Source organism: Engraulis encrasicolus, chromosome 6 (genome assembly GCF_034702125.1).
Source record: "Engraulis encrasicolus isolate BLACKSEA-1 chromosome 6, IST_EnEncr_1.0, whole genome shotgun sequence".
NCBI classification, from domain to species: Eukaryota; Metazoa; Chordata; class Actinopteri; order Clupeiformes; family Engraulidae; genus Engraulis; species Engraulis encrasicolus.
The window spans coordinates 19697805-19723890 of NC_085862.1; the positions used below are offsets into that span (position 1 = coordinate 19697805).

The window sequence follows — 26086 nt, forward strand, 5'->3', positions numbered from 1 at the left end:
GGCAACCAGCTGAGAAACCGAAGCCGGGCCACCGGCTGAGCTGGGCAACCAGCTGAAATTGAAGTCGGGCCACCGACTGAGCTGGGCAACCAGCTGAGAAAACCGAAGCCGGGCCACCGGCTGAGCTGGGCAACCAGCTGAAATTGAAGTCGGGCCACCGACTGAGCTGGGCAAATAGTAATAAATAGTAATAGTAGGAATAGTAATAGTAGGAAAATAGTAATAAACAACGACAACAACAACGAAAACAACGACAATAACAACAGCGATAGGCAGAATTACAGACATAAATAACAATGAAATAAATGACAACGCATGAGAAGGAATTGAAGGGAGACACTAGACAATGAATATATGACGAGAGAGGAGAGAAGAGAGAGAGGAAGCCACCGCCACCACATATGTGGAGACCACGGAATAAATTATGCGATCAGCGTGTAACAATAACAATGAATAATGGGTGAAATAAGTGACAATGCAAGAGAAGGAAATAGAAGGAGACACCAGAACAATGAATGTATGAAGCACGAGAGAGGGGAAGCCACCGCCACCACATATGTGGAGGTCACGGAACAGAGGAAACAATTGGCATGTGCACGACTGTGGGGTGAGATACCAATCCTATACGGTTTAGACGTGCACTATGAGGGATAGGCAGAGCCATTTATGAAGCAGCCTATGCTAATTGAGAATGATACATGCATATTGGCAATGAGCCTAACCGGCATGGCATGACCGGGGTAAGAACCGAGCAAATGTAGCCCAACTGGGTTTTAGTTTAGTTAAGTTTATTTGACAGGGACAGATACATAACATGTAGGTTGCATAACGACCAAACAGCAAGCATTTTAATGTGTAGGCCATTATTTCCGTTGACATGTAACGCTGATATGGCTGGGCTACCAGCCTCAGTGGAGTAAAATTAGGTCCAAATCTTGGCCACCTTGGAGCCAGGCTACTGGCTTGGCTCAAGTACAAACTGAGTAGGATAAAAGCCAGGGTACTGGCTGAGCTGGGCTACCAGCTGACGTAGAGCTAGAAGGTACCGGACTTCCAGGCTCAAGTCCAAACTGAGTAGGATGAAAGCCAGGCTACTGGCTGAGCTGGGCCACCAGCTGCCGTAGAGTTAGATTATACCGGGCTACCGGGCTCTCTCAATTGTACTGTAGGCTAGAGTAATGAGGCAAACAGGGCGAGGAAAGGTGCATGATGAGAAAGGAAGAATACGGACAGGATGATTGTTACCAGAAAGCGGCCTTGCGATTACCGCCAGGCCTTTAGAGTGGCGTCGACATCCCGAAGTAGACATAAGCACGGTACCTCATGACGCCTCGGAAATAAGACGGGTGAGACTTGGGGTGGTAGGCCTTTGGCTGGATGGGAGATGAAATGACGACGGATACCACTGTGATGGGGAGATCCCTTAGCAACGGTAGGAGCCGCACCTCGCCAGAGAACCCTGAGGCATGGTACAAGCCGTATACGAGGGTGTGGGCATTCCGATCCAAGTGTAGAGGCTGGGGTTGACTGAACCTGATGGGAGTTTGAGAGAAAGAACGATTTTCCAGCAATACAACGCCAAACTGAGGTAATGCAGGAGCTACTGTAATGCTTCTGCAGACCTCCCCGAGACTTTCACCGCTACCCGTCCACCTGTAGGCTAATTCAGCATGGTCCTGTTAGAGCTGTAAAATGAACGCATGTGCAGTCAGAGAACATTTATCCTGCCATATGGATAGTCTAAATAGCCGGTCACTCCCTTCAGACGAGCTGCACGGTCCATTTAACATTATGATTAGGCTACCATAATAACGGGAAAACACTGATGGCGAGTCCACCAAGACCCGGTGTTCTGACAGGTTTTCCTACATTGTCATATTTCCTTATTTAAGTATAGTAAACAGTAAAATACAAAACAGTAACGCCAGACAGGGTGGTAGATTTCCGAGATAAGACATGAAAATAGAATCGCATGGTCATGTATACAAGTCCTACAACCAAAACCTGGATTTTATGTAAGTAAGCAAAACGGCCAGGATAACGAGTCAGTTAGCTAAGTTGCCAGGGTCACACTTCAGGACACACGTACACAAATAACGATAATAAACACACGATTGCAGTGGAAATTGAAAATTAAAGTACTGTATTTATCTGTTTTCCGGTAATATTGCACAGTCTTAGGATCAGCTGGTGTTGCCGTTTCATGGTCTGCGCATGCCCAATAGGGGTTTTTAGGATTAGCTGGCATGTAGGAGTATGAACACCGGAGCTAAACATGAGAGGAGAACAACATGCTTGAGAACTGTGAGATCGTGGATGGCATGCAGTCGCGAAGACTGATATTAGGATAACAATGGCCTGGCAGAATAGACCAGGCGTGAAAAGAAAGCAGTAAGATGAAGCTACGGGAGATCATTCGGTAGACAGTTGAATTAAGCAAATGAACAGGAAGCAGCACCAGCTAGTCAATCGAAACTTAAACTCAACCGGAAAACACCTGGACATGGACACAACCAGGTAAACGAGCGATGGGAGAGAGTATCTGTACGCTTAGCCCCAGTAAGATAAGGGCAAGATACAGAGTAGGTAGCCACCGCCACCAGATATGAGTGTGAAGTCACTGTAAGAAACATACAGAACAAGTTAGAAAGCAGGCACGAGTAAGGTGCCAGCAGACAGTCGGGACTCCTGCTGGCCTGTAACAATTTTTTTTTTTTTTTTTTATTTATTTTTTTTTTTTTAAATAAATTATTGCATTTTATCGAATAATCATCCGTCAAAGGCGCGGATGAGCTAAAGGAAATTACCCAGGCAATTGCACAGTAGGAGGGAAGGCCTACCGCGCACTGAGGGAAAATAGTAACCTTGTAGACCTGAGAGATCATAGAGATGGAGTAGTCTTAGTGCATCTTCAATAACATACAGACGTGGGGTCAAGCACGGTAGGGAAAGCCTACCGCACGCTGAGGGAAAATAGAGGACCTGTGAGATCATAGAGATGGACTTAGTCTTAGTGCATCTTCAACAACGCACAGACGTGGGGACATGCACGGTAGGGAAGGCCTACCACGCACTGAGGGAAAATAGTAACCCTGTAGACCTGTGAGATCTTAGAGATGGAGTTAGTCTTAGTGCATCTTCAATAACATACAGACGTGGGGTCATGTGTTCATGCACGAAATCCAAAACACCGGCATGCAAGCTTATAGGGAAATAAACCAGGGATCAGTCAGATGAAATAAAGATTGGTAGCCATTTAGTCGGGCAGAGACTTTGTCCCCACGGAAAACCTTTCCCAGCGAGTAAGGTGAACGCCAGGCGGGATAGTTCCCTATAACACGACAAAAACAAGAGTTAACACATGGTACATTACACATAACCCAGAAATAACTCAACGAAAGGCGAGCAGGCCAGAACGAAAATTTAGACAATTTTTAAACTCAACTCTCATCTGTCATCAGTAATGACCAAAATGCACATATCGTGTAAAAGTGCTGATGTGGAAGGCCTACGCGGGGAGATAGATGATCAGATGTACTTGATTAAATAGGCTACACCCTGGGAGGTGCGAACGGCAAGGAATTAAAAATGACCGTAAAAGAATAAACCCTTGGAAGTTAAGATGTGTAGGCCTACTACACGACAAGATATAGTGATAAAAAAATTACCACCACAGGCTCGCCGAACAGTTCTGCACAAACATTATTGAGGTTAGGAATAAAACCAGAGATGAAAAAAAAAATATATACCAAGTTTAAATTAGATGAACGTCGTCCGCGATACGGCGGGTGTTGGCCATAACCAGGGCCAGAAATAGCGTGCTCGACATGAAAGTATACCGCGTTGCCCACTGAGAATCACTGAGAACAGGGCGTGTTTGAGGCGTGTGCGTGCGCCGGATAGAATCATGGCTGAACTTGCAAGGAAGAGTGTGGGAACTTTTGACAACGGTCATAGCGAAATTGAATTCATACAACCTGCGGGGCAAACCCATTTCGACGAACATAACGTCTCGAATACCAGAATCTGCGACAACATCGGAGATTCACAGAAGCGGCCGGTCACAGAGGGAACCCCATCAGAGCTCGAGACAGGCAGGTGCGTTAACGAGAGTGCGTGAGCGATTTCGCAGCCTTTTAAGCTTGACGCGGGTAATGCGGCATACTGCCGGGCACGGCTTAAACAAGATGAATAGTAAACGACGATGAATGGCTAGAGAGTTAGCCAGGAATATGCATCGATATTGAGACCAGCGCGTCGGCGTCTGCTTACGCTGAGTAGCAAAGAGCGGAAACAGACAAAAACTTTTAAAACCAAGGAGTAGACATTCTATTGGCTGAAAGCTGAGGATAAGCGAGTGACGTGGCGGGATTCCCCAACCGGGAGCTATGATTGGATAATTAAGGGCAGTGATGAGTGTGAGTTACTGTCTCGTCTTCCTAGCAGAACTTAACGCCACAGGCATACATTTCATGTACCAAAGGGGAGAACCGTTGTATCGCCAGGACTCGAACCCAGACCTTCTGGGGTACCAAAATTCAGACTCTGACCTTTATGCCAAAGAACTACATGTGACCGAGCACATTCACAAACCTAGTGATGGTCATTGCATCTCAGTCCATGGCATAGTAACATTTGAAGTTCCAGAACCCTACACTCTTATCCAGAGGTGGCAAAAGTCAAATTAAATTCATGATGTAAGTGCAACAGTAGCACATGATATTACATAGCTGTTACACCATTTACTCCATTGTACCTAATGAGGTAGATAGACTGTGTTGTTACTGAAAAACACTAAAAACCTAACAAGAACCCACCACAAATTTGATCCAACCAGCACAGTCTCAGCTGATCGTAAGATCAGTTGCTCAGATAAATGATCTGTGTTCGAAGAAAGGGTGTTTCTTTTGTTGTTGTTGCTTTTTCTCTTATTTCTGACAGCTCTGCTCCCATCTCTCTCCCGCAGGTGACATTGTAGCCAGTGCTCCTGTTGTCGTAGCTAGAACATGAATACACAAGTGGTTCACTAAAATGGTCCGTATCATAACCAATACTCTTATGGGTTAACCTCTCCCCTGCAGGTGGGGTCCCGGCGGAGTTGAGGGAGCCGTTCTACACGGACCAATATGACCAGGAGCACCTCAAGCCGCCCATGGTGGCCCTGCTTCTCTCTGGGGAGCTGTACGGCCGCGCCGCCTCGCGCATCCTGCAGCACGGTGGCGCCCCCGATGGCCAGGAAGCCCTACTGCGGGGCCACGAGGCCGTGATCCAGGCCCTGGCACAAAGGGGACTCTACGTGGCCGACCAGGAGAGACTCGTCACCGAGAGGGACCTCAGCAAGAGGCCCGTACAGATGGTGAGGGATGCTAACACACACATACACACATACACACACACACACACGTAAATACTCATGCAGAAACACACACACTCACACCGAAACACACACACACACACACACACTCACTTATATACTCATACACACAACACACATACATAGACACACACAAGGGCAGTTTGTGGCTGGTCAGAGAGAGAGAGAGAGAGAGAGCTCTGCAAGAGATCCATCCAGATGGTGTGGCTACTAGGGGGGCATCTGCACACGCACACGCCTGCCAACAGATCAGAGTGAACACACACACACACACTCTCTCTCTCTCTCTCTCTCTCTCTCTCTCTCTCTCTCTCTCTCTCTCTCTCTCTCTCTCTCTCTCTCTCTCTCTCTCTCTCTCTCTCTCTCAGCAGTCCCTCACACACACACTGCTGCTCAGGCAAATCTGTCTGCTGGGGTCCGTCTGTCTCTCTCTCTCCCTCCCTTTTCTCTCGTCCGCCTCTCTTGACTCCCTCTCTTTTCCTATTTTCTTGCTTATATCTCCTTTTCTCGATCGCATCTCTGCATCCCCGTCTCTCTCTCCTCTCTGTGTTGCTATTCCTGTAACAGTCATGTGAATGTCACCGCCTCTCTGGATCTCTGCTTGATTCAAGTCGCCCATGTCGCCTGCTCTTCCCATGGCTATAGCAGTGTGTATCAACAGGTAAATGTCACGGGGCAGCTGTGGTGTATTGGTTAAGGAGAAGGACTGTAGATCAGAGGGGTTGCAGGTTCAACCTTCTCGATCTTCAACCTTACCATTCCCTTCCTCCCTCCATGGCTGAAGTGGCCTTGAGCAAGGCACCTACCTCCAAAGTGCCCCAGGGACGGCAACCAATACCCTGTAAATAACTGTAAGTCGCTTTGGATAAAAGCGTCAGTTAAGTTTAATGTAATGTAATGTACCGGTAAATCTGTATCTGTTTATGTGGGCAGCTTATAGAGTGCACAGAATACAATGGGCATCTTCACAAAATACATAAAGTAAAATTATTACTCTGATGCTACGATAAGCAATAGTCGTGCTTGATCACTGTAGATCACATTGTTGATGGTTGTCAGTTCAATATTTCTTTACTCTTCAGTGTATGCATCTGCCTGCTGTTACAGTGTGGATACGGTTACGGTGTGTTTCTCTACTTAACGTAAGAGCATCATTATACCCTTATCTCTCTCTCGCTCTCTCTCTCTCTCTCTCTCTCTCTCTCTCTCTCTCTCTCTCTCTCTCTCTCTCTCTTTCTCTCTGAGGGGGGCACTTGTGCGTGAGTGATTATCTCCTTATATCATAATTATAATGCCGTTTGTCACGCTGCCTCTGCCTCTCAGGCACAGCTTACTTCCCTCTGCACGTGCTGATTATATTTGATTTGTATTTGTGAGCAAGAATGTAGATGTTTTATTTATTTGCGTTTTGTTTGGAGTTTCGCTTTTGTTTGTTCCGTCCCATCTGTGTGGCTGAGGAGGGTCTGTGCTGACGATGTTTGAAGGAGTATTTTCTCAATGACAAACTAAACTTGTGCCTTTGGCTGCAGAGATTACAGACGCTCCTTTAGTAAAAACAATAACATATTTCATTTTATAGGCGCCTTTTGAAACACCCAAGGACATTTGACAAAGATAATGAAAAACAGCAAAGCATATCATATTCCAAACAAACCTAGTGTTTGTCGTTCTTGGACAATGTTTTGTGTTGGAACTTGGCACAATCCTCAACAGACTGTGTTAATCACTATCTGTATTTGTGATACCAGTCCAGTCTTTTGTCCTTTTCAGGAGAAGTAGTTATCTCCTTTTCTTTCAAGGGCAGTTATGGGGGTGACTTGTAGCCCAAAGGTTGCCGTTTCGACCCCCCATCCTCCTCCATGACTGAAGTACCCTGAGCATGGTACCGTCCTGCTGCACTGCTCCCTTGGGAGTCTGTTTGGGGCTGCCCCCTTGCAATGGTGAAGCATGAATGCAATTTCGTGGTGTGCAGTGAGCACTGTGTGCTGTGGAGTGCTGTGTCACAATGACAATGGGAGTTTCCTAGGTGGGCTTCCACTTCACTTCATCTTTCTCATCTCCTTATCCTCCCTCTCTCTTCTTCTTCTTCTTCCTGCTCCACAGTGGTCCATCTGTTCATCTAATTCCTCCACTACTCTTGTGTGCAGAGATCTTCGGATCTTTACCTCAGCTGCACCATGCATTTTGATTCATGAGTTCAAAGCGGTGGCTTTTCCGTACAAGGGAATGTGCAGTAATAGCATCATGTTATGTAATACCACTCTCTCTACCGCCCACCTTGTCATAGTCCCAGACAGCCTTATAGTCATAGCATATCCTCCATCAGTATGCTCTCACTTTTTCATTATCACCATGTCATGTCATCTCATCCTCTCCTGAGCTGCAAATAAAGAGCTCTTTTCCAAAACGCTATATCCACCATTTTTCACTTTTTGCATTTTAATATTGGAATTGACTGTTAAAAGGTCCTATCATCTATGTGTGAATTCTTGCCATTCAAACGTTTTGAGAACATACTTTAAAACCTCTATAAAAATGCATTTTGCAATGCATTTCAATGGAATGCCCAATACAAAAATGTTAATTTCCCAACATTCTATAAAATGGATTTATCTCATTTTGGAAAAGAGCTCTTCAAATGCACTCCTCCTCCTCCTCCTGCTCTACTGCTATCTAAAATAGTCCAGGTAGCAGCTCTGGGACCCGGTGAGAAGGATGTGTCCCATGTTCCTCCTGCTTCTCGTCCTTAAAGTGGCAGGCCGCCCGCCTACTGTTGTAACATGCAGAGACCCTGTAGTCTGCCTGCTGCTGTAATATGCAGAGACCCTGTAGTCTGCCTACTGCTGCAATATGCAGAGACCCTGTAGTCTGCCTGCTGCTGTAATATACAGAGGCCCTGCACCGCTTGTGGACAGGAACTACCTGCCTGATTGCTCTCATATTCATAGAGGGCATGCCCCTCTTCTGATATTCGCAGCATCCATACCTCTCTTCTAAAATTCAGAAAGTACATACTCACTTCACAGAGGGCATACCTCTCTTCTAAGATTGTAATGCTCACAGGGTAGATACCTTGACAGGGTTGTGCATTTTTATGGGATTGTTTGGTTGACAGTAGAGATGTCCCGATCCAGGTTTTTGCACTTCCGATCCAATACAGATATTTTATTTCACTTCCGATCCGATTTCGATACCGGCCGATACCGATACCGGCCTATCTGAGTATTTAAGTTGAAAGTTATTTAGCCTACTTACTTTGTTGTCACAGTCATGTTGAAAAGGGTTTTTTTACTCTTAGTAACAACTAGCCAATCGAATTAGGTGAATTTGAGCAATACACAATGGATTTTAATGAGAAACTGACCTGTTTTTTTTTAGATATTAATAAACACAAAACAGGAAAATGGATCGGAATTCTGGATCGGATTTTTCTGTGCATGCCAATCCGATACCGATCCGCATTTTTTGCCAATATCGGCAGCCGATCCGATCCATCCGATCCGATACGACAACCCTAGTTGACAGGGCTGTGCTGTCTTCATTGGGCAGTTGCTATCATGGGTCAGTGCTGTGATTCTGCACATGGAACATTTAAGGCAAGTGTGTTGGACCAGCTTGTGTGTTAGTGTGCCTGTTGCAAGGAAGTTCCTATTGTGGGTTGTGTGGTTGTTGATGCTGATTTGTGGAATCAGTGCGAGCTGGGGCTGGACAGACCTGTTTTGATGGAAGTTTTTTTTTCTCAACTACACACAGATGTGGAGGCTTTTCCGAAGAAGTGAAGCAGGAAACCCTCAGATGTGTAGAGGGAGGCACAGCAGCCTCTGATCATATTACCTTTTATGAGTTTCGCAAAGGCACAAAGCGCTGTCAGACAAGAAAAAAAGAGATAATTCCCCTTTGTTTGTAGTTACACTTGCCAATGGAGGCATTTTCCTCTTCACCTCTGCACTGTGCTCAGTGCACAACAAGGAGGAGCACACTCGTCTTTCTTTTTTCGGTCCTATGCTTCCTCTCTTTCTTCATTTTCATCCTCTTCTTCCTCTTCTCTTTTTCCTCTGTGCTCGGTCGCTCTGTGCCGGTATGAGATATCTGTGAGAAAGAGAATGTGATTTCATTCTTAACTGCTGCTGCCCACCCACGCATGCACACACACACACGCACGCACGCATGCACACACACACACACACACACACACACACGTCATCTCTCACACACACCTCTGCCTCCTCTGCCTAAGCATACCTAAGCCTTAAAAATAGCCCAGCAATAATCTTCATACAAACACAAGCACGCACAAACATACACACACACACACATATGTGATGCGCTGTAATGAGATTTATGTAGCAAAGAAGCCGTTTAATGGTGAGTCAGTCTTATGTGGTGTTGTGGATATCATATTATGTCTAAAAATGCAGCAGTAGAATACTCATGTCAAGCAGCAGTATTAGATCATACATAGCAGTGGTTAGAGTAGCCATGGTCTGTGTATTTCTGTCCTTGGGATGCACGGTTTATTGAGGGGATGTGTGGGTGGGTACGTGCGTGTGTCTGTGTGTGCGTGCATGCAAGAGGGACAGGAGAGCCAAGTAAGGAATTATCCAGAGAGCACATAGAGAATCAGGTGGTGCCAGGTGGCAATTGTACTAATATTTGGTGGCCAGTGGTGACCCTCTCTGGAATGAGTTTATGAGATTTATTTCTCCATCTTAGTCACCAGGAACTAAGTGCCGTCTGTGGCGCAGATCAAGAGGCAAACACTTCAGCACTGACCTCCCAATCACATCAGACTATGGTAGCAAAGTGTCCATGTCATTTGTAGAATAGTCCCTACTGTATGACACTAGTAGCATAGTCCTAGCCTCGCGATGCCATCCTCTGTACTCCACCCAAAGATTTTGGCTCCGCACATCGTCTGGCAAAAGCCTCGAGCTCGGTTCTCGTCAATCAGCAAGCAGTTGAGAGTGGTGACGTAGAACTCACCCGCAAGCTCCATTACTGATTGGTTAAGGAAACTATATTCACACTTTCGTTTTGTTATTTGTATGCTTTTGCGACGCTATAACGTAACAGGCATGCTAATAAAGGACAATATGGGTTTTAATTTGAGTTTGGAACTTCAATTAATTTAAATGATGAGTAAGATCAGACCATCTCCCATCGTCCACGAAGACGGATTCCTCATGGCTTTTGCCAGACTGATTGACGGAGTCAACAGTCGGCTATTCGCCCAGGCTAGAATAGTCCCTATATCACTAGGGACTATTTTATTGGTAGAGTAGTTTAACACAATGTAGTTGGTGAGACTCTCTCTCTGCTCTCTGTCCTGTGCCGGTGTAGCCTCCACAGTAGTGTTGTGTTCCCTTGCCTTTGGTGAGCAGGAGGATCTGAAGCTGAGATCACCACTGAGACGGAGAGTAGAGCAGAAAATAGAAAACACACACACACACACACACACACACACACACACACACACACACACACACACACACACACACACACACACACACACACACACACACACACACACACACACACACACTATTTCAGACAGCACACAGGAGAAGGTAATTCGGCTGTAGCTATTGGCCAATGGTTGCCGAGCCTGCAGGGTGAACTGGCTAGTGTGTGCAGTACAAAGACTTTACCTGACCCTTAGACCACCTCCCCAGACACACACACACACACACACACACACACACACACACACACACACACACACACACACACACACACACACACACACACACACACACACACACACACACACACACACACACACACACACAGACCTCTTCTTTCTTTCCACAACTTTTCATGAATAATAGATGAGAGAGCCTGGCTATTGTATTGTATTGTTTTTATTGGAGACGATGAGAAACGCAGCTGGGGTAAAAAAACTCAGCATAACCACTGCCTGCCGGGTGGATGGATCGATATGTGGGAGGTGTGAGGGGAGGGGATGGGGATGGGATGGGGATGGGATGGTGGATTATTATTAGGTCCTCTATCTAGGGAGATGTAAGTAATAGGATGATGTTTTGATTTGTCTCAGTGTGGTATCAGGTTTGCAGAACAGGCTTTTTCAAGTGGTCGGAAATTGGCTCAAATGTCTGTGGCCTTTGGTCTTTGTGGTGTGTGTGTGTGTGTGTGTGTGTGTGTGTGTGTGTGTGTGTGTGTGTGTGTGTGTGTGTGTGTGTGTGTGTGTGTGTGTGTGTGTGTGTGTGTGTGTGTGTGTGTGTGTGTGTGTGTGTGTGTGTGTGTGTGTGTGTCTGTACGACTCTGTGTGTGTCTGTGTGTCTGTGTGTGTGTCTTTTTGTGTGTGCGTGTCTGATTCTGTGTCTATGTGGTTTCTGTCTTCCTCCCTGGAGTGGTGTTGGCCTCTGTCCATCATGTGGTGTGTACTGATGAGAAGGGGATACTATGGCATGTGTGTCTGCTTAGAGCATCTTGTTGTCTGCCTGCATGGAGACTCTCTATCAGCCAATTAAGGACATTAAGGATGTTGAGGATGTTGGTGCTGCACACAGCCAGGGAGTGGAGAGGGTGCTGAGTGACGATAAGCGATTGGATTGACACTGTGCAATATTAATATTGTCATTTCTGTCTTCTGTTCTGTTAGAACTGAAGATGGGTGGGGTAAAGACGTGAAGCCATAGAACGCATATTATATCGTGCTGCCTCTCCAACTCATACAGTGGAACTACATAAAACAGCACACACAGCAATTTATGATGAGATCAGAGCAGTGCCCAAACCTCTGCATACTACTGTATATCAGTTCTACTGGATCCAGACTTAATGGTCAGATGTAGTTGCTTCAATTTCCAAGAACAGAGCTGAATGGAACCACTGCCGTCCAGCGATCCACAGTCATTGGCTGGATTCATTCTCTACAGGGGAGTGTGGCAGTGGAGAGGGTGCTGATTGGTGATTGATTGATGGATGGCAACAGTGCATGTTGATGTTGACATTTCTCTCAGAGTCTGTGAATGTGCTGCCTCTCCATCACTGCTGTTGGTTGCCATGCTCACTCACAGCAGGTTTCTATGGCTAAACAGCATCGCCATGGTGACTGAGCTGAGATCATCATCTCCAGTATTTTGTCATGTTTTTGTTTTCCTCTTTTTCCAGCTGATGCTGTTGTGTTGTGTCCCTTGGCACGGTGTGTGTGTGTGTGTGTGTGTGTTTGTGTGTGTGTGTGTGTGTGTGTGTGCGTGTGCGTGTGTGTTATGAACAGCCACATGTTGTTGGATGTTGTTCAGAGGGGTCAAGAGGAGTGTTTGGTTCAACATGCTCGAGTGTCTTTACACACACACACATACACACACACGCACACGCACACGCACACACACATAAGCAGGTGCCTGAACACGAAAGCCACTGAGCGGTTGACGGCTGAGTGAATTCAAAAGCGACTCATTTAGCCACAGAAGAGGTCACAGATGACACAGCTCTGGGGAAAAAAAAGATTACGATTTGCGTCAGAGGCCACTGAGACACAATTGAATGTTTGTCATGCAGTGATGCTTCATAGAATGGCTCCAACCAAGCACATAACAGAAAGACAGTCTGAGATCAGAGTTTCTGCTTGTATCGGCATCTCTGATTTTTTTTAATGTCTTATTAATTATCAGGACCTGTGCATTCAGTGCAGTGCTAGCCGAACATTTTTCTGCTGCTTTTTTGACCCAAGAATATTTTCACAAACCTTTTTCCATGAGCCCCACTTAGGGATGTTTTCATTCATTCAAATTCATGACAACTTAGGGATGTGTTCAAATTCATGACAACCATGACAAAAACACTTTGCCATGTTGTCACACAAAAAGATAATAGTGACCTGCACTGCCATGTCCCAGCATGTGACAATGATGAGTGTCAGTTGCATGACATTTTACTGTGATTGACAGCTGCACAGCAGCAGCCACAGGCACACACACACGCATGTGCACAAACACACACGCACACACACACACACACACACACACACACACACACACACACACACACGCACACACGCACACACGCACACACGCACACACGCACACACTGTCACTTCTATTTTGTGTGTGTGGGTAGGTGGGTAGGTGTGCTTGTGTGTCTCTGGTCTCTGTGTTAGCTCTGGGTCTGTTAACCAGCTACTTAAACACCTGAAGGAGCACTGTCAGCATTGCATGTCCGTGGCTTCACACCTTGTGTGTGTGTGTGTGTGTGTGTGTGTGTGTGTGTGTGTGTGTGTGTGTGTGTGTGTGTGTGTGTGTGTGTGTGTGTGTGTGTGTGTGTGTGTGTGTGTGTGTGTGTGTGTGTGTGTGTGTGCGTGTGTGTGTGAACTCTTAAGTGCAGTCAAGGGTCTCCCCTGTGCCCCTCCACCCCCCAAAGTTATGGCACGAGACAGACACCAATACATAATTCACACACACACACACACACGCACACACACACACAGACACTAAACACAGTTACCTTCACATGCACACATCCCCCCGCCAAAGCCACAGCACGCCACAGCGCAGCCACACTCCGTCGCAGCACACGCAAGCTCAGCACGGCGGGAACATTGACCCAGTTATGGCGGAGGCAGGCGTGGCACTCATAACACTCACACAAAGCTGCAGCGAGCACCGTTAACACAGCCACGGCTAAGACCAGCTAACGCAGCCAAGCTCAACACAGCTAATACACAACCAAGCCCAGCCCAGTCACCATGCTTAGGCTAACACAGCCAAACCCAGCCCTGTTACCATGCCTAGGCTAAACACAGCCATACCCAGCACACAGCTAAGGCAGCCAAAGACAGCCCCCATTACCGGGCCACAGCTAAGGCAGAGAGAGTAGAGAGAGAGAGAGGTTCCATTGGCCCATTGTTTCCGGGTTCTATTATTGCAAGGGGGAGGGGGGAAATCCCCCTTTAGGCAGACCTAAGCAGACCTAAGGACTGTTCTATTCAATGCTAGGAGTATTATGACACGCCCCTTTAGGCAGACCGGAACCTGGTCATGGTAGGTGCCCATAGCAACCTATTACATTGGCATATCTCTATATACTTTAAGAATCTCTGGCTAAGGCAACCAAGCCCATCCATATTGCCATGCATGTTGTATGGAGATGAGGATGCCTATTCTGCATGGCTGGTCTATCTCTCCTCTGTGTGTGTGTATTTAAAGGCTGACAGGAACCTGCACCAAAGGCTGAGGCAAGACGGCTATGGTATTACTATATTTCCCTGCTGTCTGTGTGGTCCTGCACGAGCACGAGAGCAATACAGTCATTCTCCAAGTCCATGTCACCATGCCTGTTGGAAGGATGTGGAATACCTCCATGTGCCCCCTTTTCCTCCTGCGTCTCTGTCAAAATGAGGACTGGAATTATGCATGTGCGTCCCTGCTGTCAAATGTTGGGGGAAGACAAAAATGGGATGCCTGTCAAAATGAGCGCTCAAGGCGATGCAGACATACAGTCCTATAGCAGTGCTATCACGCCTTATCACCAAGGATATGCGATGCTTCCATGTCTCATTTCACTCCTGTTTGTGTCCTCAAACCAAGGAGTGTGTAGAACAGTGGAGAAAGCCACAGCTATGACCGCCAGCTATGTGCCTGTTAAGTGGATTATTATCTTATCTTATTAATATTTTTTGTCTCCATGTGGCTGTGTCCTCAAAATGAACACTGGAGTAATGCACTCCAAATCATGGGTGCATTTCTCGAAACCATAGTTGCTAACTACGTTAGATACTTTGTTGTTTGTATTGCAATTTCCCATTGGCAACTACCCAAGTTGCCAACTGGCTAACAACCAGAGTTGTATAAAGACAGAAGTAGAAGTACTCTAATAAATGTAATTACAACACTAGTGGTATGGTATTACATGGATTCAACTTTGTAATAGCATACTGCCAGTGTTGTAATTACATTTGCAAGAGTACTTCTACTTCTACTTTATTACAACTCTGCTAACAACTATGCTTTAGAGAAACACACCCCATGTCTGTTGTATGTATATGGGGTGCCTCTACTCCCACCCCCTGAAATTCCTCTCATTCCCCCCTGTCTGTGTCCTCAAACTCGAGTGCTAGATCAGTGCAGACGTGTTACTGCTGCGGAGAGCTGAGGGGCAGGGCATCCGAGCATGATATTATCTTTCCAACCTCTTGCACTGCGATAATTAAAAGATGTTAAAGAGCTAAATGAGAAACTCATAGCGCCTCTCTCACCCTCAGGACAAGTGGTGCTAATTAGCTTCTGGAATGATGTCTTTTGTATTTGCATATAGTGTGTGACATTTTAGCAGTGCATTTGTGTGTGCAGATTTGGAAAGTGGTGTGGAGGCATAAATGTGGAAAATCGTATTTTTGCACATTTTTGAAAAAGTCGACTGGGGGCATTTAAGGTTCGTCCCTTAAGTGGTGTGGACATGTCCCCGACGCTCAAAGACCATGCTATGTGTATGTATAGTGTGTTTTGTGCTACCTGCATATTTGGCCATGTGTAGAGTAATATGAGATGGAGCTGTAGCTAATAGCTATGCTTTTGTAAAGTGTCCTGCATGGCTATGAATGCTGTACTGTTCCCCGACATATTTTTGTAGGGTTTTCCCCAGCAGTAGTTTGTTACCACCTTGATTACAACACCATTCCACTTTAATGCTGCCTACCACTCTCAGAAATAAAGGTACAGAACTCGTCGCTGTGGAAGTACCCTCAAAGTGAGTAGGCCTACCATTGCGTTGCTTGACTGGAACCCCAAAAAACAGGTACATTCAGTTTCTTGCAATGTCGACCGATGTGCATCTGTCACCTCTTTTTTGAGGTACCACCCAAGCGACACAATGGTACTCCCCTTGAGGGTACTGCCACAGCTCTTATGCAGCTGTATCTAATGACTGCTCAGACATGGTTATCAATACTGCCCCGCAAAGGTAAGCTGCAAGAAGAATGCCTTCAAAGCCTTGGTATTACAAATGTAGGTTGGATATTGTAATTTGTAATTACTGCAAATTTGACATAGCAATATCTCTAAAACGGGACACAGTTTCTCTGTTATACTCTGCTAATACTGTATGTGGTCGTCATGTATTGTATTCTGCCCACACATTAAGCCACATTAATAAGATGAAGAGAGTTCTGTCTGCCGGATCTCTATCTAATGGCTACTCTGGAACAGTATGGGGCATGGCTGTCGATGGTTTGGTGCTGTATCAGGATTGGCCATCGATATTACTGTCAGGATAATGAAGCGTTGCCAAGTGTGCCTCTTCGGAGCGGCCCACCCCACACTCACATATGAAGCGGCCCATGCGCACACAGATCGATTCTACTTATGCAGATGGACGGGCTCAGCACAGGTTAGTGGTACGGAGGGAAGAGGCAGGATCGAGGACGTTTAGGGGGACAGGGGGTGCTGGTGGAGGGGTCAGGGTCAGCAGTGGTTTGGCATTCGGTGTTAGCAATGGGCTGGAATACAGACAGGCAGGCAGGCAGAGAGCAGAGCAGGCGTTGTAGGTTGAGCAGGGAGTACTTGAGGAGGCTGACGCTGGGTAAGGGGGGGGGATATGAATGTAGGTGTAGGCTCGGCTTATGAACAGGAGGAGGTTGTGGTGGTAGAGGGAGATGCTGGCTGGCTGTAGGTGTAGGCTGGGACATGACTTAATAACAACTGGGTACCAATTCAAGAGGAGGCTGGGTGAAGGACAGGAGGAGGATTGATCATCAGGAGGAGGCTGTGTGGGTGGGTAGGGGGAGCGGGGGCTGGGAGGGGGCTGACAGGACTGAGCTATGAACAGGCAGTGGTGTCCAGTGGTGGTAGAGGTGGAGGCTGGGTGTGAAGAGTAGCTGCGCTCTGGATGAGCAGCATGAGGCTGGGTAGAGGGAGGAGGTGGGAGGAGTAGGGATGAGGCTGTGAGGGTAGAGGAGGATGGAGAGAAGGGGAGGCTGTGGCAATATGGACAACAGGAGCAGGCTGTGGAGAGGAGAAGAGACAGAGGAGAGGAGAGGAGTACTGAGGAGAGGGGAGGGGAGGAGAGGAGCTCTGAGGAGAGGAGATGAGATGTGAGGAGAGGAGAGGAGGAGGCTGTGGAGAGGGGAGGGGAGGAGAGGAGATGAGATGTAAGGAGAGGAGAGGAGGAAGAGGAGGCTGTGGAGAGGAGAGGAAGGGAGAGGCTGCGGAGAGGAGACTGTGGCTATATTGAACAGGAGGAGGCTGTGGAGTAGTACAGCAGGGTGATGTAGGGGAGTTGTCTGCTCAGCTGCCGGGAGATACTCAGCTTATCCAGCTTGGCAACTCCCAACCATGCCCCTGCCCATATGCACACACACACGCACATGCTCTCTCTCTCTCTCTCTCTCTCTCTCTCTCTCTCTCTCTCTCTCTCTCTCTCTCTCTCACACACACACACACACACACACACACACACACACACACACACACACACACACCACTCTCGGCTCGATACTGCTCTGTTGTCATGGTTACCTATGTAGTAGGGGCAGCCTGGGAAGGATGGTGGTGGAACAGAGAGTGGTAGCGGAGCTGGTGGTAGTGGAGCTGGAGTGGGTATAAGGGCAGTGGAGGAGGGGGTGGTGGTGGTGTGGGGGTGATGGAACAGAGAGTGGTAGTGGACGGGGAGTGTGGGGGTTGTAGTGGGAGAGTGAGGAGTGAGAGCAGGTGGGTGTGGGAGAGAGGGTGTGATGGAGCAGGTGGAGTAGTAGGGGGGTGGTAGAGCAGGTGGTGGTGGTGGTGGTGGTGGTGGTGGTGGGTGGTAGTTCTTCTTTATTATTCCCTACTGGGAGGATTCTCTGCATGTGTTGTAGCTGGTTGGCTCAGGCAAGCCCAGGTACACACTACACCAGTCTCTCTGTTACTGGGAAGACATACTCAGGATAGCTGTGTGGAACAATGAGAATACACAGGGAGGATATTTAATTTACCTCAAACACTATCATTCCTGTTTTTCCTTCTTCCGCAGAAGAAGAAAAGAATGAAGGAATATTCTGGAATTCTATTAAATCTGAACTTCACTGAAATGAATCTTCCTCTTGGTCACTGTGAGATGAAAGCTATTATGATGGCTATTATTAGCTACCTTTCATCAGGGGTCATCATTGTTGGCCAAATTGAGCTTGTAATTACTTCTTCGCTAGCTCATTGCTGTCAGTACTCTGTAAGTGAAAATGAGTCATTACAATGGAGCACACCCCTCTTACTCACATTACCAAATTAGCGTAACCCAGAGATTCTCAACCTTTTTTGAACAAATGAATAGAGTTAGTTTTGTTATGCTGGGAAGCTCTCAAAGAGATGAGTCTTCACTCATCTTCTCACACTCACCATTGAACCCCCATGCACAACACTGTGTGTTTGATGCACAGAGAGAAAGCCATGAAATCACCAGGGCAATGCACACCTCCACCTCGTTGATATGGTCAAATCGAGCCCTTAGTTAAATATCACAATTACACAAGTGCATGCATGAATTCTTACTATTTTATGACGACATACACGTAATACCCCATACAGTCTTGCGCTTCAGTGGCACTGGTGGCACGACACATGGCATGGCGGCAGTACAATGTTTACCATCCAACCATGGCATATTATGTACCGTAGGATATGGTTCCCTCTGGGTGGAAATGAACCCTACGTGTTGCTGTTGTTGTATGTACAGTAAGAAACCATAAAACCATGAAGCAGCGCGTCAGTGGCATTGGCATGACATTGCATGTGGCAGATGCTTTTATCCAAAGCAACTTACAATCGATGACAATCATAGCAAACAACTGTCTATGTCTATACTGTCTTATGTCCATGTATGAGTACTGTCTATGTCTATACTGTCTATGTCCTTACCTAGATTAGTCTATGTCTGCATGGGAAAGCAAGAAACGTAATTTCAAATTCTTTGTATGACCAGTGCATGTAAAGAAATTGACAATAAAACCAACTTGACTTGACAACACTTGCCGATATACAGGAAATACAGAGAGTCAAAAGTGCAGATGCTAAATCACAGTAAAGGGCATTGGCTTCACGGTAGCAGGACAGCAGAGGGCATTGGCATCACAGCAGAGGGCATGGTGGCAGGACAGTGTGTACCATCTGATCTGACTCCCCTGGGCGGCAGCGGCAGGCCAGGAGGTTTCTCTCTCTCTCTCTCTCTCTCTCTCTCTCTCTCTCTCTCTCTCTCTCTCTCTCTCTCTCTCTCTCTCTCTCTCTGTGCTGCCGTTGGCCAACTGTCTCCGCACCCGGAGTTTCGCTGGAATGTCATTTCCTGCCCAGTGGAGATAGAGGAGGGTGTTCAGTCAGCAAACAGCTGTGTGTTTATTTCCCCTCATGTCCCTCAGAGAGAGAGAGAGAGAGAGAGAGAGAGAGAGAGAGAGAGAGAGAAAGAAAGAAAGTGTGTGTGTGTGTGTGTGTATGTGTGTGTGTGTGTGTGTGTGTGTGTGTGTGTGTGTGTGTGTGTGTGTGTGTGTGTGTGTGTGTGTGTGTGTGTGTGTGTGTGTGTGCGTGTGTGTGTGTGTGTGTGTGCGTGACTCCAAGTGTGTCTTGCTACTATGTGGAGTGTGTGGTGTTGGAGTGTTGTTTGGAATGTATACTATCATCAGTATGTGTTACTACTAGCAGTCTTCTGTATGTCAGCACGTTACTGCTGGCTACTGTGCCGCTGAGATGCGTCTGTTTATTTATTCCAGAAAATGACTATTTAGCTGATCTGTGCTCCTCAATTACTGAGATAAGCAAAGCCCTATGACTAATAAACTGTGCTGTGTGTGTGTGTGTGTGTGTGTGTGTGTGTGTGTGTGTGTGTGTGTGTGTGTGTGTGTGTGTGTGTGTGTGTGTGTGTGTGTGTGTGTGTGTGTGTGTGTGTGTGTGTGTGTGTGTGTGTGTGTGTGTGTGTGTGTGTGTGTGTGTGTGTGTATGACTAATAAACTGTTCTGTGTGTGTGTGTGTGTGTGTGTGTGTGTGTGTGTGTGTGTGTGTGTGTGTGTGTGTGTGCGTGTGTGTGTGTGTGGTGTGTGTGTGTGTGTGTGTGTGTGTGTGTGTGTGTGTGTGTGTGTGTCTGTGTCTGTGTCTGTGTCTGTGTCTGTGTTTGTGTGCTTGTGTGTGTGTGTGCTTGCGTGTGTTTGAGTTATGTGGGTGTATTGCAAACTCAACAATTACAATTTTAGTGCTTTTAGGACATGTTGTGCTGTGCTGTTATTAAACTCTTTGATGGTAATCGCATTCATAAGTACATATGTGATGGCAGTGTTATGCCATTGTGTTATGTGATGGCATTGTTATGACCCGCTCTCGTTTTGTTAAAGTGAAGTAGACAAAAGTGTGTAAAGCGTAGCCTCTTGACCGGCTGAAGTGCAGCTTCAGATCAACGCTGTTGTGATTTTTCAAGTGGCTCCGATGGGGCAACCAAAGCAAAGGAGCTTTTCTTTGTTGTGAGCTTAATAGTTGTTCTGTATCGTAACACCTCAGACAACACTTAACCCCGGTGGGTTTACTCAGCCCCTGCTGCTCTCATAACACCATCTTATCCTCACACTCGGCTCTATTCTCATAATAACACCATGGCTCAGGCTTATGGGCCCTGTGGTTGCTCCCCAGAAATGCAATTAGCTCAAGTGTTTTACATTACACCACACTTTTATTACAGCAGTGTATTATGCAAAACGTTATGTATATTGCAGGTAGACAGCAAAGTTCATTTCTGGCCATTTATTCAGAGTTGAGTATGACGCACTTTACTGTGTTCTTTTATTTGTTTGTCATTACATTCGTATTTTTAGTGTTGTATGTATGAGGTATTATTACTCATGTGTTCAGTTGCACGCTGGACAGACTGAAGCAAATAAACACACTGCCCCCAGCAGAAAGAGTGTGTGTGTGTGCATGCATGCATGATGCGTGTGTGTGTGTGTGTGTGTGTGTGTGTGTGTGTGTGTGTGTGTGTGTGTTTGTGTGTGTGTGTGTGTGTGTGTGTGTGTGTGTGTGTGTGTGTGTGTGTGTGTGTGTGTGTGTGTGTGTGTGTGTGTGTGTGTGTGTGTGTGTGTGTGTGTGTGTGTGTGTGTGTGTGTGGTATGAGACACTCCATCAGGAGGGCAGGATGATTCAACAGCAAAATAGCATTGCTGAGCTCTGCACTTGACGCTATTCATTTTTTTTTCTTTTTCATTTCTTGTTTCCTGCTCCTTTCCTGCGTCTGGAGGGCTAGAGCAGGAGCTATAAAAGTGTCAGATTTAGGCCGTAAATCTCCGGGCCGGCCACTGTAAAGGAGCAATGAGGTGTGTGTGTGTGTGTGTGTGTGTGTGTGTGTGTGTGTGTGTGTGTGTGTGTGTGTGTGTGTGTGTGTGTGTGTGTGTGTGTGTGTGTGTGTGTGTGTGTGTGTGTGTGTGTGTGTGTGTGTGTGTGTGTGTGTGTGCGCGAGTGTGTGTGCGCGAGTGTGTGTGCGCGAGTGTGTGTGCGCGCGAGTGTGTGCGCGCGAGTGTGTGCGCGCGAGTGTGTGTGCGCGAGTGTGTGCGCGCGAGTGTGTGTGCAATCTGTCCTGCTGTGTTGTGCTGTGCAACATCCCCAGACCGCAATGCAGCGTCTTCCCTTTCGGCCGCATGACATGAATCCTGCATATCCTGCAGTGTCACCCAGCACAGGGTAGCTCTGCAGAGGCTATACTTGGACAAAGTGCATCTAGTCTCATCGAAAAAACCTTACGGGGGCTGATCTAGTCACATCACAACCTGTGTGCACTGTGCAGACATGCTGGCTCGAGTTTCCAGATCGAGACATATTGGATTTAGATGCTAAACAGGTGTTACAGTGCAATACCCACAGACGGCACTCTATCCCCTATATACCACTCCACTTTGCTTTCACTGTTACTGTATGTGTACACCAGAACTGATCAAAGCTACCGAGTAGCCATGGTCGTTGAAGAAGTTTCTCAAGGAATTTGCCGTATTCCCTCTGGGCTTGACATTGTCATGTTTGATAATTATGTTATCTAATAGCATAAACCCCTCTTGTCAGCCTGGGACATAAAAATATATAAACATTCCTATTGGTTTAATTTTAGCTGAGTTTTAATCGTTGAAATTCACTCTGGTGGTGTTGGTCGCTTGTTGGTGTACGCGTATAGCTAGGCCTCCACTATATGCTGCATACTTTATGAGTCTTACATGTAACCACAGCACGGAATGGACCCACAGACGTTATGAGACATTTTGATTAGAATTGCTGGATATACTCTAGTGACATTGCGGCCCCCTACAAAATCCATACATGCTATGCACACACACACACACACACACACACACACACACACACACACACACACACACACACACACACACACACACACACACACACACACACACACACACACACACAGCCTAGTGGGGTCACACATATGCAGCAGTCTAGTGTGGCAGGAATTCCACTGCTGGATGACGAGGTGGCTGACGAGCATCTCCAACAGATACACCTGACAGGTAGGTCTGGGTGGACATGTCCTCCATGGTATATTATAATGATTTATTTACTATTACTTTTGGTATTACTATTATGTTAGTGTTTTAACCCATTGATGCCTAAAACACATGCAAAAAAATGTCTGCTATATACCTAAACCATTTTGGGGAAAAGGTACCATCTGCCTATAAAAACCTAAATATCTCTGCCTCTGAAGCACATAAAAAACATGAAATTAATTTATTCACTTAAAAGCTAAGACCTAATTACCGATAGACCTTGTTCATTCAGCTCAAACATGCCAACATTTTTAATAAGAGATCGCAAATCTCATGAGCTTGAACGCTACGTCAGGTATTTCAGGTGATTGGGTCAATGTTGCGCCACCCAGCAATGGGATACTCATAATTCCTATGTAAGGGGAAGGGGAGTCTAGTGCTGGGAAAGACAGTGTTGGTGATATGTGAAGAGCATGTAGAATCGACTGCATTAAAGTCTACACTGTGCACTGATTGTCTTACAAACTCGTTTGGCCTTTAATACAGCACAGACTGTAATCCGCTCTGTCTGTGAACTGTGTCCCAGCATTTGATCTTATAGTATGTTATAGTATATTTGAGTAGAGCAGTGTGGCAAGGCACCCATCTGCAGTATGGAGCCACCACTGCCAGAAGACACATCACCACAGGCAGAAGAGAGGAGATCAGAGATTCTTTAAGTATGGAGATATTCCAACATAATAGGTTTCTATGGGCACCTAAAGTGACCAGGTTCCGGTCTGCCTTAAGGGGCGTGTCATAATGCTCCTAGCATTGAATAGAACAGTCCTCAGGTCTGCCTAGGTCTGCCTAAAGGGGGATTTCCCCCCCAATAATAGAACCCGGAAACAATGGGCCAATGGAACCTCTCTCTCTCTACTCTCTCTGGCGGAGATGTTGCGCATGCTGAGATGTCACTCCAATGCAGCAGATTTGCACACGCTAATCAGCTTATGTGACAAAAAGGACAGCAAAAAAAAAAAAAACCCTCAGTGCCTCCTTTCTCCATTGCGGTTATGTAATCCTGTGTCTCTGTTTGGGTGGATGCTGATCCTAACTCGCTGAGTGTTGTGGCTGCCAAGCGTGCAGGATTGTCACTGTCCATCTCACAGTGAAGTCAGCTAGCCGAGAGAGGCAGCGCTGTGGCCTGCGAGGGGGGCTGTCAGCTAGCCAAGCGTGCAGGGTAGTCACTGACTGTCCATCTCGGAGGCCGAGGCGCAGTGCTGTTGCCTGGGAGGGAGAGCAGTTAGCCGAGAGAGGCATCGCTGTATGTGGCCTGGTCAAGCGGACAATAAACATGCTGACATGGCACACAAGGCTACACTTACATTCTCTTACTTACTTATTACACAGACTTGCTGCAGCTAGGTTTCTTTCTCTACCCCTCAGTTTGTTTCTCTTTCTCTACTGTCTCTCTCTCTCTCCCTCTCTCTCTCTCTCTCGCTCTCTCTTGCTCTCTCTCTCTCTCTCTCTCTCTCTCTCTCTCTCTCTCTCTCTCTCTCTCTCTCTCTCTCTCTCTCTCTCTCTCTCTCTCTCTCTCTCTCTCTCTCTCTCTGCCTGTCTTTGCCCAGGGCTTCAGTGAGTCTCTGCTAGGGCTGGGTACACAACACTGAGTGGAAATTCCAACACGTAGCTCCGCCAGTCAGCTGCTATTGTTATAGCTGCTCTGTAGTAATGAATTATGCTGCACCTGCGAAGCAGAGGTGGCCAGAAGTAAAAGTAGGAGAAATGTATGGTGTTGATGCAACAATAGCACATGATATTGCATAGCCGCGGTTACACCAGTAAACCAGGAAACGTGCGTGTGCGTGTGCGTGTGCGTGTGCGTGCGTGTGCATGTGCGCGTGTCTGCTGCCAGTGCATCCATTGTAACAATGCAGGAAAAGGAAAATTGCTGTGATTTTGGAGATGACAGTAGTCTTCAGACACACACACACACACACACACACACCACAGATCTCAAGAAGTTCTCTACCGACCAGATTGGGATGCATTGGAGTTCAGCAAACCCCCATAGTGCATTGCTCATCCCGTGACTGTGCCATGAACCCTGAGGTGCAGGAAAAGTGATGGCGTTATCTGGGTGTAATGCTTGCCTACTATAGTACTTATTGTACACACACGCACGTACGCACGCACGCACGCACAGTACAGCCCATGCCAAATAGTCCTCAATCTATCTCCTCCCCCATTCAGTTTCCTCTCCAGAGGACTGTAATCAATAAAGCCCCAATAGGACAGAAGATGTGAGGAAAAGATTACAAGTGTCTTCGTTCATCCATGCGAAGAGCATGTGTGCGAGGGCATTAGCATACGTCTGTGTGTGTGTTTGTGTGTGTGTATGTGTCTGTGTGTGTGCATGTGTCTGTCTGTCTATCTGTCTGTGTTCCTTTATTGCAAATGTGTCCTCCTTCACCCCCAAACCTCTACCCCAGTTGATGCCTAAATGACCCCATTTAGCCATTTAGCCATTAGCCATTAGCCATTAGCCGCTTAGCTATTTGTTTTGCTCGTTCCAGTCTGTGTTTTGGCGTGGGGTAATCTGCGGTAATGCCGGGCTGTCTCTCTCAATCACGCACACACACACACACACACACACACACACAAACACACACACAGACACACACACACACACACACACACACACACACACACACACACACACACACACACACACACACACACACACACACACACACACACACACACACACACACACACACACACACACACACTCACTCGCTTGGCTAATAGGGGCCTGTCAGGTGCCTAATGGGGTGTTGTCTGTGTGATTAGAGCAGGGGGTAAACGTTGGGCAACACAGTCTGGCGCAGTGTGTGTGTGTGTGTGTGTGTGTGTGTGTGTGTGTGTGTGTGTGTGTGTGTGTGTGTGTGTGTGTGTGTGTGTGTGTGTGTGTGTGTGTGTGTGTGTATGTTGGGGAGGTGCTAGAGTCTGCTGGTCTGATTGTGTTTGGGTGCAGGGCTGGCAGGTCTGAGCCTCTTCATCACTCGCCTGGCTGCCTGAAAGAAGTGTGTGTGTGTGTGTGTGTGTGTGTGAGTGTCGTGCGTGCGTGTGTGCGTGCGTGCATGCGTGCGTGCATGTGTGTGGTGCCTATGTGTGTGTGTGTGTGTATTCATCCCCCTGGCTGCCTTCCCCGGGGCCCTAGTCAATAACACTAACAGAGAGAGGGGGGGAGGGGGGCAGTGTTAGAGAGTACAATG

General features: G+C 46.9%; 1 protein-coding gene across 1 annotated transcript in view; it reads left to right on the forward strand.

Moving 5' to 3' along the window:
* The window catches only part of camsap2a (calmodulin regulated spectrin-associated protein family, member 2a), a 79658-nt gene that overhangs the window by 11658 nt on the left and 41914 nt on the right, over nt 1-26086 (forward strand). Inside the window, exon 2 of the mRNA XM_063200843.1 lies at nt 5082-5356. Coding sequence (XP_063056913.1) covers nt 5082-5356 — 275 coding nt within the window. The remainder of the gene's footprint in view (nt 1-5081; nt 5357-26086) is intronic.